This window comes from Perissodus microlepis, chromosome 5, assembly GCF_051167445.1.
Source record: "Perissodus microlepis isolate ML-2025 ecotype Zambia chromosome 5, ASM5116744v1, whole genome shotgun sequence".
NCBI classification, from domain to species: domain Eukaryota; kingdom Metazoa; phylum Chordata; class Actinopteri; order Cichliformes; family Cichlidae; genus Perissodus; species Perissodus microlepis.
The window spans coordinates 37,309,919-37,322,594 of record NC_140465.1 but is presented as its reverse complement, the minus strand read 5'-3'; the positions used below and the strand labels follow the sequence as shown (position 1 = coordinate 37,322,594).

Genomic DNA, 12,676 nt, shown 5'->3' with positions numbered 1-12,676 from the left:
TTCAGACTCTATTATATCCCAGTCTTTCTCATTAGTTTCTGTACTTTTAGAGTTTGGAAACTTTTTCTTTGTCGTGACTTGTAAAATTCAGGGATGTGTAATATTATGATCTTAAACTTCCTTTTCTCATGTCTGTGGAAAAATGTAATCGCAGCTTGTTGGAAATGAGAGAAAAAGCTGTCGTAATAAAGGCCTACATGGGGCAGCTTGTTGTCACCCATCAGTATCAGCTGTGCTTCTGTTATTGCATCACACACTCACTTTCTCACAGCGGTGCTGAACAGCGCTTTGTTTTGCAGGCTCATAAATCTCTTCATGTCCAGACCTGCACCTGAACAGAAACTTGCTCTGCAGTTTTAGACCTGTTGGCATTTTTGGAATCTGATTCTCTCGAATGACTCAACTACAACTTACAGTTGAAGCAACGGCATTTGTAATCAAGCTCCACCCCTCACCTGAGACACACCAGGAACAAAGTGTCCTCTCACTCGCAGCGGGACAGTCAGACTGAACTTCAGACCAGCAGCTTCCTCTGTGCGAGTCCAGCTTCAGGACACAAACAACACTGCTGCTTCTGGCTGCCGACGCTCCACACTGAAGGTTAGTTTGACTGAAAACACGACTCACAGGAAGCTTCAGTGAAGGCAGCAGAGGAGGGACGGGAGTCACGCCTGACTGTACTGCCTGTCTGCTGCTTCCAGCTTCACCCGGAGACTCCATGGCTGCCAGATCAGATCTTTGCTGTCCAGTTTGTCTGGACATCTTCAAAGAGCCGGTTCTTCTGCCGTGCAGCCACAGCTTCTGTAAGGACTGTCTGGACAGCTGGTGGAGAGAAACCCCAGCACACGACTGTCCAGTCTGTCAGAAGCAATCTACAATGCACGATCCACCGTGTAACCTTCCTCTGAAGAACCTGTGCGAGACGTTCATAGAAGAGAGAAATCAGATAACTCTGGAGGATCTCTGCAGTCTGCACTCTGAGAAACTCAGTCTCTTCTGTCTGGATCATCAGGAGCTAGTGTGTGTGGTCTGCGGCACCTCGGACAAGCACAGCGACCACACGTTCAAGCCCATCGATAAAGCTGCACAACAACACAAGAATGACCTTCAGGAAACTGTGGAAGCTTTAAAGCAGAAGTTAAAGGTCTGTGAAGAAGTCCGAGTGAAGTTTGATCAAACAGCAGAACACATTAAGGCCCAGGCCCGACGCACAGAGAGGAAGATTAGGGTGCAGTTTAAGAAGCTTCACCAGTTTCTAGCAGAGGAAGAGGAGGCCAGGCTGACCGTGCTGTGGGAGGAAGAGGAGCAGAAGAGCTGGATGATGAAGGAGAAGATGGAGGCTCTGAGCAGAGAGATAGCAGCTCTTTCAGACACAATCAGAGCCACAGAGGAGGAGCTGAGAGCTGAAGACGTCTCATTCCTGCACAACTACAAGGCTGCGGTGGAAAGAGCCCAGCGCTGCCCCCTGCTGGATGACCCACAGCTGCCCTCGGGAGCTCTGATAGACCAGGCCAAACACCTGGGCAACCTGACCTTCAGCATCTGGAACAACATGAAGTATATGGTCTCCTACACTCCTCTGATCCTGAACCCAAACACTGCCCATCCGGGACTGATCCTGTATGAAGGTCTGACCACCATGAGGGTTGGAGACCGGCAGCAGCTCCCGGATAATCCAGAGAGGTTTGATCATCTCTACTTTGCCCTGAGCTCAAAGGGCTTTGATTCAGGGAAGCACAGCTGGGATGTTGAGGTTGGAGATAACAGAGGTTGGTCACTGGGCGTGTTAGCAGAGTCTGACCAGAGGAAGGGAAACATACGGTCTGGACTGTGGGGACTGGGATACAGTCAAGGTCAGTACTATGCAGGATCATCAGCAGATCCAGAAGCTGCTCTCTCGGTGAACAAGAAGTACAAGAGGATCAGACTGAATCTGGACTGGACCAAAGGAAAGCTGTCGTTCTCTGACGCTGACACCGGCAAACACATACACACCTTCACACACACTTGCAGTGAAAAAGTGTTTCCATTCTTTGCCACTGTGATTAAATACCCCATTAAGCTGTTACCAGTAAAGTTCTCACTGTTAATGAAGCAGAACATTTAGACACAAACAGGAAGATCATTTCTAAAATGTTGGATTGCTGCATTATTGTGTCACTTCCTGTTCCTGATACTAAGTGCAGGGATGCTTTTCTGCGGTTTAATCTGTATAGGTTGTTTAATTGCAAACCTTTGAGAACAACTTATTTCGTAGCGTAATCTTCACATGCTTTTTCTGAATCACCTGCAAATTATATCCATAGTATTCAATCATTGTCTCTTTAGGGATTTGCTAGCTTAGCGTAGCTATGAGCTCAGATCTTAGCTGAGTCACTAGCAGCATGGTTTCTGCATGTGTGTCAGAGGTTTATACTGGATAGCAAACAATAATAGAAACAAAGTTAAATCAACATTGAAATCACAAACTGATGATCAACAGGAAATACATTTTATTTACTCTGGCAACTTTAATATAATAGAATCAACATTGAAACAATGTCGACATCACTACTAAAGATCAACAGGATATCAGCGGCGTTTCATCTTATGGTAAACAGAGCAAAGCACTTCAGAATATTGCATTTACTTATCTGATGTCATGATATACCGTATTTTCCACACTATAAGGCACACTTAAAATCCTTTAATTTCCTCAAAAATCGACAGTGGGCCTATGTATGAATCTTGGTTGTGCTTACTGACCTCGAACCGATTTTATGTGCTACACAGCGCTCAAAAATCTGTCAAAAATGTTTTAGTACGACTTTGCTAAGCTACGAAGCCGCACCGCTTGATGGATTATTGGAGCATTACAGCTACCGTAGTCAGGAGCCTCGCAGAGGAATCTGGGTCCTAAACTCCGTCTGCTTCAGGTCCCAAAGTCAAAGAAACACTGCGGCATCACTTTGAGTTAAAAACTGTCTAAATTCTTTCATCTTTGATAAAATGATCAGCGTTGCTGCTTTACCAGGTGTAACAATAAAGTTTAACTTCCAGGCATCCATGAAAACAGGATTTATTAAATTCAACGGAGTTAGAAGTTAGCAGGAAGTTAGCTCGCTAGTTTCCACCTAAACATGATATAGCATGTTCTGACTGAGAGATTTCTGAAGCATTCAAACGTACAGCTCTGCTATCACTTCCAACATAAATGAAGAGAGAAAACTAAACAGCAGTGACGTTTGCAGGGTTACTGAAGTTGGGCTAGCTGGTATATAATGATGTGCTACGTGATCGCTAGCTACACAGCTATGTTAGCATAACATAAACACAGTGAAGCTGGAGGATGAACGCTAACTTTTTTGAAGTGGAGGAAGCAAGAAGAATGAGTTGAGTAAAGTTTGACTTATCTGACTGTTTAGTTTTGCTTAATGCGCCTTATAGTCTGAAAAACACTGTAGTACAAAGCATTAAAACTAGCTGGTCAACTGTGGATCAATGACTTTCAGTATGAAATATACCACTCTGAGACGGGTCCAAGTGCTAATAGCTTTGATTTACAATTCAACTGTGAATCCATGTTGTTTCAACCTTGTTGTTGTCACCTGGTCAACTATAAATAGATCAATCAGTTATAAGAGGACAGTGTCATTACAGTCTGTTAATTGAACATTTATTTAGCACAGAGTTTACAGTCTTGATCACAATTATAATACAGATTTAAAGTTAGCATTAATTCAATGCTGTCTTGCTATCTTGGAAATGTAGCCTGTGTGTAGCTTTGGAGGCCAGGCTTCTCCTTCTGCAGCTACACCAAAGAGCAATACCCTCATTTTATGATAATTTCTTAATAACATGAATAAATTAATAAATATATTTACAATAATGGATTACACAGCAGTGGGGAATGCATGTTATTACAGAAGATGTCTTTTTAAAAGTGCTTTAACCTGGTTTAAGTAAAATAATTCACCCACTGTTATCTTCACAGAGCAGAGCAGCTACCTGAACACTGCTCCCACAGGTGTTCATTATCCATAGTATTACATCATGACTGTGTTTGACTGGATGCTGTGGCACCTCTGAAAAAGAAAACCTCGAATCAGAAGTACTTGACTTTTTACCACAAACTTCATTCGTGGTACATAGCCAACTGTATATGTAGAAATAGCCACAGACTTTAATTATCAATCATATTATTGATAAGTTCAGTGAATACCTGTCTTACTGGAGAAAACTGAAGAAAACCACTGAAGAAAAAGAAATGATGGATATTGTTAATAAATATAAAAGCACGAGCTGGATGACTGAGCGTGCCTCAAGACAATTGTGAAAGCAAAACATCATGAAGACGTAAATGTGGGATTTCCAAACCACTAACATTTTAAAGCCGTCGCTTCCAGCTGGAATAGAAAAAAACCTCATATGAAACTGGTTCACAAATAAAATGTCTGCAGATAAATGTTTCCCTGTTAGAGTGAAAACAATGATTGACAAATACAAACTATATGGAATGAGACGAAGCCAGTCCACAACGTTAGAATTAAATTAAATACAGTGGAACGATCTGGGATGAGGAGGTCGTACTGATTGGGTTAAAAACCATTTAAATAACATGAGAGAGTGTAAATGTTTGGATGTTTGTTTTTGTTGTTGTTGTTGTTTACTTTTGTGCTGATTACTTAAATTAATTTGTGCTTTGGTATGAATTTGAACCGGAGCACGTCAGAAATAGATTACAACATTAAAATAATGTGTGATTTCAGTTATTGTTCATTCGACAAAATTGAAAACCACCCGTCAGTCGTCGGCTTTGGTCCAAAGCGAAGCGTGTGATGAATCAATAACCAGCTTTTATTCTTTGCTGTTCTTTGGTGTTTATGTTCCTTCGTGGGGGTGATGGGAAACATGGACACAACTTCTTTACAAACACTATATTTGAGGCAAAAAGGGGATGAAAATCATACATGATGTCAGATTTGTATGTGCGGTGTTTAGAGTTATTCGTGGTAACTGAAAACATTCGGGGGTTTATTTTGTACTTTATCTTTTTTCTTGTTTACATTTTTAAAATGTATATTTACATATTCAGAATAAAGCAGTGAATCTTAATGACCTTGTAGTACCATATCACCCTATTAGAGCACTTCGCTCTCGCTCTGCAGGCCTACTTGTTGTTCCTAGAGTATTTAAAAGTAGAATGGGAGGCAGAGCCTTCAGTTTTCAGGCCCCTCTTCTGTGGAACCAGCTTCCAGTTTGGATTCAGGAGACAGACACTATCTCTACTTTCAAGATTAGGCTTCAAACTTTCCTTTAAAGCATATAGTTAGGGCTGGACCAGGTGAATCCTGTCCTGTCTGTTGCGACAGATGTCCGGCCCACCCTGAGCCGGGGGTTTCTTGCGCCTCATTGTTGGGTTTTTCTGTATTATTGATGATTTGCTTTGATGTTGCCGTTTTTTCTGTATTTAAATGAGTTTGTGTGTTGTTTCTGATGAGCTTCATGCTGTGTGTATGTCAAAATAAAATAAAATAAAGAAAAATAAAGGTGTGAGTGAGAAAAACAGCAGGTCTCCTGTCTGCATTCCTCTGGTTCGCAGGTCTGTGAGCAGAATGAAATCATGACATCATGCTCTGCAGCGTATTGAGAGGATGGAGGCGGGAGCCCTCATGGGTACGAGTGTAGAGCACCGAGGCTGCAAATGCATAATTAAAACTCTGAAAGGTTTCACTGCTGTCTTCCATTTCCTCACAATGACACGGCACGCATTAGCAGAGCGCTGCTGCTGAGCTCCATTCACGCTTTAAACGCTCATCTGGCAAGGTTTTAACAAGAGCCCGATCAGCATCACACGCTGCACCTCTGCATGCACGCTGCCTTGCTCAGGGGCAAGAAAAACATTGTTTGATCTGTGCTTTTAGGAGTTTTGCTAAAAGAGCCTGGAAGTTAAACTGAAACCATTTGCACTGTCATTGCTGAAGGGAACCTGCAGATATAATAATGTGAGTGTGAGACTCATTTTCTTCTGCGCTGAATAAATGATGATGATTAATTTGTTTCTCATGAAATGGCTCAAGGAAGTGCTGAAAGATGTCAGTGCTCACGTGATCAACACTTTCAGCGTGTCTTGACTTTGAAGCCTCCGATTCTGCGTTACACAACAAACTGGTGAGCAAACATCAGGCGTGCAGCTGTGAGCCACATCTGGCACAACGTTCATAGAGTCGAGTGTTTGTGGACGGGGGTCGTCGTGAACGCAAAGGTGGAAAAATGCGGTTTCATTTTGTGTCGTGGTGTGATGTCAGCAGCAGCGTGGCGTCCACCACAGCGAGGCAGCGACTCAGAGGCAGATGGTGGCGGTCTCTGAAGCTCCGCGCTGAGCTCCTGCTCACAGATTAATGGGACGTCGCTGCACACCTGAAAACACACCTCTCCTCACTCATCATCCCTGTCAGTCTAAAAAAAGAAGTGAGGTGAAGGTGTGTGCGAGGAGAAACTGTGCGAGTTACACACTGTGCCTCAAATCAGCAGCACATCAACAGTGAATATTCAGGACAAAACGATTTAACATCAACTTTCTCCACAAATGAAGCAAACAACACAAATCTAAACAAGGTTAGCTTTCATAGCACACACGAAGCTACTGATCTGCAACTCTGAACTAATCAATTAATCAATAACCAATTACAGAGATAGAGTGTGTGTGTGTGTGTGTGTGTGTGTGTGTGTGTGTGTGTGTGTGTGCAGCATAACTAACATGAGAGGAGTGAAACCCAGTGACGTTGGTAATGGCCACAGTAACACAGATTCGTGCACACAGGTTTGGCTCCTCTGTGCTCTGCTGGTCGGGTCTGAGCTAGCGAACCTTTGTCTTCTCTGTGAGCACAGTTAGCGCTCTGCTAAGTTACTCGGGGCGATCGTGGCTCAAGAGTTGGCAGTTCGTCTTGTAATCGGAAAGTTGCCGCGGCTCCGGCAGTCTCGGTCGTTGTGTCCTGGGGCAAGACACTTCACCCGTTGCCTACTGGTGGTGGTCAGAGGGCCCGGTGGCGCCCGTGTCCGGCAGCCTCGCCTCTGTCAGTGCGCCCCAGGGTAGCTGTGGCTACAATGTAGCTGCCATCACCGGTGTGTGAATGTGTGGATGACTGAATGTGTAAAGCGCTTTGGGGTCCTTAGGGACAAAGTAAAGCGCTATACAAATTCAGACCATTTACCATTCCTCTGATGCCATTAGCTGGAGTTGCTAACGTAAACCCTGTGCTAACCAGGGTCTCGTGTTCACTTCACTAAATTGTATTTATAAAGCGCCAAATCACAACAAGTAAAGACCCGACAATAATGAAGAGAAAACGCCAACTTATCAGCAAGCACTTTGGCGACAGTGGGAAGGAAAAACTCCCTTTTAACAGGAAGAAACCTCCGGCAGATCCAGGCTCAGGGAGGGGCGGGGCCATCTGCTGCGACCGATTGGGGCTGAAGGGAGGGTGACGGGATCAAACACACCTACTGTAAAAAGAGATAAAATGGATGATTTTATTTTTAAGATTCGGTTTAGTGTGACTGAAGGTAAGGACATTTTTACAGCGCAGAATTCAATGCCAAGTAAAACCTCTTGTTTGCGTCTGGAGGGCTGTGAGATGTAAAACATATAAAGCTTATAATACAAGACAATTACAGCACAGTTTGAAATATTAGGTAAAATAAAGTCAGAGTGAATGTTTGCAGGGTTGTTTATGTGCACAGAGCCGTGGGTCATGTCTGTGTGAGTCCCACACGCATGAACGTGAGCTCATCCTGCAGCGTTTGTTATTGCGTTTTCCCGCCACCAGTTTGTGTCCTTCTTTCTGGTTTTTGCCCTGTGTGGTGGGGAAAAGAACATATGGTGGCTACTACCCAGAATGCATTGCAATTCCAGCGCTCTAGCTACTGCAGGCTCTCTGCAGAGCAGCATACATCTCACCTGTCTGAAGGTGAGAGTGGAACAGGTGGGAACGGCGTGAGCTGTGTCTTTGCTGAACCTGGAGTGGGGTGGGGCCATTAAACCTAAAGTCACCGCGCACAGGAAGCAGTGGCTTCTCAAAGCTTCACAGTACGCTGTGGAAAGTGTGTTTCCCTTCCACACCTGAGAAATAATCTAAAAGCCTCTTTGTGAGTTCACTGTTCTTCAGTCGGCGCCAAATAACCAGCAGGTTACTTCCTGATGTTTTCGATGCTTTGACAGGAACAAACGGTCTCCAGGAAACAGACTCCAGTCTGCGACGTGACAAACTCACTTCTTCTCACCTGCGTGTTTGCTGGTAACGTCACTTTTAGGACTCGGTGCTCTCCTGCGTTGCCCTCATCAGGCGGCAGTATTGATGTTCACAAACATTATGATTTAGAGACTTTTAAAAGTCACAGTTTCCATTTGCACAAGCTTTAACCCGACTCTTTAGTGCTCAGCGCCCGTGTGGAAGAAAGTGACAGGTGTGGCGCCGAGCTTTGATAATTGCCTCCTCACACGGGTCTCAATCGGTCACTTACACTCCTGCACAGAATCTCTGCATCAGGATGCTGTGATGCTCAGAAGCTGTTACTGTGAAACTGACCTTTTATGGTTGTAAAATTATTATTTCTGAGAACAAATCAATGGCTGACATTTGTTTGGCAGCAGAGGATCGATATCTGAAACAAGAGGCGACCTAAAGAACCGCAGGTTAACATTACAGGCTGCTCACATAATGCTCGGGGGGAGGGTTTAATCTCATTTTAATCTCATGTTGAAAGCTTTCCTATCAAGCCAATTTAGTGTTTCATTTATCTGAGAAATGTTTCATTTTCTTTTATTAGTGACACTTGGTCTCTTCTAACAATTATAAGCAAATATCTCCAGTGGGGAGTAAAAGAAACCCAGAAACAGCTTAATCGAGAAATGGAGTTCCCACAAAAATAAAAAGATCATTTTGAAATAATCATGACTACAAATCACCTCCTAAGGTAACAGAAACATAGCGTACATGTCAGAAGCTGCAGTTCCTCTAGTGTCCAGCAGAGGCTCCAGCACTGAGACTCCCACATGTTTACATCCTGATACACAAACTGTAGCTACAGATAATCTCCTCCTTTATAACAGCATCATTCACCTCTTTAAATCATATGAAGGCTCAAAGTTTGCATTATTGGGGGCGTGGCCTCTTTGATTGACAGGTGGATGGTGACAGAGTTAGCTGTCTGCTAGCTTCACCTGAGCTGGACCTCTGGGCCATGTTTGTGCTGCTGGAGCCTTTTGAGCGATTTAATGATATCATGTGACCAATAACATGGCTGCTGTGAGGTCACTGTGCTAACAGAGCGTCCGATGTCGGCTCTAATCAGCAGGTCGGGGTCTGTCTGATGGACCCGTACAGTCTGTGGATTCAGGCAGATGGTAGCATTAGCTGATAACTCGTACTACCCTTTTATCCAAATATGGCTTCAAGCAATGAAACACTGAAGCTCCAAATTATACAGAACCAGTGGGTGAGATGTGGCCAAGATCCATCTTCTGTAAACACTCCTTTACGGCCAAACATGACACCGAGCTAAGGAGTTAATGCTAATGCTAGCAGCAGGTGAAACAGTAAAGATGCGCAGAGAGGATCGGATATCCCTGCAGGTTTCAGCTGCAGCCAGCTGTTTCTGATACACTACATATCCCATTAGCTCTCACTGCAGACATGAAAGGCATCGCGTGCATTCATATGTTGTCGGGAAAACAAATTCCTGACTGATAAAATCCACATGGAAAAGATATAAATCTCATAAAGTTTGTATCTGTCTTGTGTGAAACTTGTATGAAAAGCATACAAGAGTGAAAACAGATACAAGATCCCTAGAAAAATTATATAAATGAAACTTGTATGTTTTGGATACTTCCTAAAACAATATATGAAAGTGGCCACGTTCATGAGTAAATCATATCAGCCTTCTATGATTCACTATGTGAAGTAGGCCGCATCTGTCTTTTATACGTTTTTTCTATTTCTTTTCCGTACGGGAATCCAGAGGAATACCCGTTCATGTAGGAGGAAACTGGCAAGACATTTAGCTACACGAGTTGTTGACTTTCTACACGAAAATCTGGCTGAAGGTGAAGTTTTGTCGGTTTCCAAGAAATCATCGTATTGCCATCAAAAATGCGAACTCCAGAAACACACCACAGGGACTGTCTGCAGTCTTGGAACCACGTTTTGGCATTTGTTTCCTTAATCCCTCCAGTTTGTCTGGAGGACTTGGAACCCGTTTTCCTTTGGAGCTCGGAACATATTTATTTTTGCTTTGCTCTTATCGCAGGATAATTATGGAGAAATCAAAACTGAGAGCCTGCTTCATTTCATCACACCTGACTTCAGCCGTCAGGATGTCAACAAGCTGAGCGAGCTCAGTGAAGTGCACTCACCTGCACAGGTACAGCCCAGCTAGTCTGATGTGGCTGTTCCCTCTCACACAGATGCTGTGCTGGAGTGAAGAACGTGCCGATGTTCAGCTTAAATCGCTCGTTGTTGGATAGATGCCATCTGTGAACTACACCAGAGTCAGAGATAACATAAACATTTACAAAACACTTGATTTTATTTGTCATGATTCCTACAAATACAAAAAATAATAAAGAGAGACGTGATGAAAGGAGCTGCCTGCTGCGCTTCAGCAGCACGAGGCATGCAGACATAACGAGACGACACTTTATGCAGGCAAGAAAACCAAGTCTGTGTTCATTAAAGTAAATCGTGCTGATGTATCAATAACATCTAGAACAGCTAAATTTATGCCTGATTCAGATGAAGATGTAGGAAAATAAACCCGCAGCAGCAAACAGCGTACTGTCGATATTTGGAGACCCCCAAGCGTGTCACAAATCATGTTTTCAGGGGAGAGCGTGCCATATTAGGAGGAGCCGAGCCCCTGCTGGCGCTCCTGATCTCCGACAAACAAAGAGGAGAAAAATGCTTTTTCCTGTGATAAAATAAACAGCTTCGCGTGTTGCTGCGGGATTACAGCAGCACCGCTCATTTCTTCAAACTTTCAAAGGTTAAATTCAGCTTTTTCTTATATTCTGTCATGTGGCTGCTGGAGGGACCCTACAGAGTTTGCACAGGTAGTCCAAGTCAGCACGGTCCCAGCACGGTCTGAAGAGCATGCAGGAGACTCCAGGACGCAGAGCTGGACCGGGCCTTAGAAGGCCTTCGCCCATCAGCTGGACCGGTATCTGCTCCTTTGTGCAAAGAGGACGAGCACTGTCAGAGCTACAAGATGACCTCCAGCAGGCCGCTGGTGTGGATGTGTCAGACCAAACATACAGAAACAGCCTTCATAAGGATGACCTGAGGGCCTGATGTCCTGTAGCGGTCCCTGTGCTCACTGCCCGGCACCGTGGAGCCTGACTGGCACAGATACCAGAACTGCATTTCCACAGATCAGAGCAGGTTCACCCTGAGCACATGTGACAGCTGTGGAAGGATTTGGAGAAGCCGTGAAGAAACGTTATGCTGCCTGTAACATCATTCAGCACGACCAGTGCGGTCAGTGACGGTCTGTAGAGGCATATCCACGGACACGTCATTAGGTCTCGGCAACGGTTCCCGGTGCACGACAGAGCCCGGCCTCACGTGATGAGAGTCTGCAGGCAGTTTCTGGAGGATGCAGGAATTAATGCCATTGGCTGACAGGAGCTCAGTGATGAGCTGTCCCCCCCGGGATGCTGATCACTTTCATCAAACTGTGAGGCATCCTGTCCTAAAACATTCATATATACACCAGTCATGTTCTCACGGTTTGCATTGAGTTGTGTATCAAACATGAACACATGTCCGGCTGCTTCTCACAGTTTTTTCTCTGCTCTCTGATGTCACACTGCTGACCCATGACCCTGTGACCTGGTGGATGTTAAGCTTAAAAGCTTAAATGGAAAATCCACACATGGGCCGTTAGTAGGACCTGCAGGTAACCGGAGCTCCTCCAGGCTGCTGATATTGTGTTTCTCGGGTGCAGAGGAACGTGTTTGGAGCTGCTCACGTCTGGACAGGAACTCTTCCAGCGAGCAGGAGGAAAAAGTGAGAACATAAAGAAGCTGAGCGGTGACACATTTATTAACATGATGAATTGCTCTTGGACGAGACATCTTGTCCTGCCTCGTACAAGAAAAGTATGATTTATGATTGCCTCAGAGTTCACTGTCAGAAAACAATACCAGGGGAATTATCGGCATTTGAGAATCTCTGTAATACAAATTAATGATCACATCACACAGCGAGCCCAGCCGGACCCCGCTGAATTGCACTCCTTAACAGCCTGTTTTGAAACGTTAATCAATTCATGACAAAGCTATAACTCAGCGCAGTGATGAGAAGAGAGAAAAACCCCCACTAGTGTCCGTCCTCCTGCCAGCATCGCTCAGCCATCGAGAAATCACCGCGGTTATTTTCAGCTCAGTAACGACGGCCGCGCGCTCCGCTCTATCCGCCGTCGTCCAAAGGTGAAGCAGGGAGAGCCTCCGTGTGACCGCATCAACTCTTCTACTCATTTCTAACGCCATCCATCACGGCGCTGTACATTTTCTGACATTATTTCTCTATTATCAGATTCATTGGGGCTGGAACGAGGGGAAACGGGAACGGGCCAGTGGAATTTGTGAAAATCACGAGCAGGACAGAAAACCAATTAAAGGCCTGCTTTTGACAAT

General features: G+C 44.5%; 1 protein-coding gene across 1 annotated transcript; it reads left to right on the top strand.

Annotated features, from left to right (window-relative positions):
- The first annotated feature begins 483 nt into the window (after positions 1-483).
- LOC146387818 (nuclear factor 7, brain-like) lies at positions 484-6,251 on the top strand. Its single transcript, XM_084929671.1, has one exon. The coding sequence runs from the start codon at positions 719-721 to the stop codon at positions 2,105-2,107; it is 1,389 nt and encodes a 462-aa protein (XP_084785797.1). The 5' UTR covers positions 484-718; the 3' UTR covers positions 2,108-6,251.
- Positions 6,252-12,676: the final 6,425 nt, after the last annotated feature.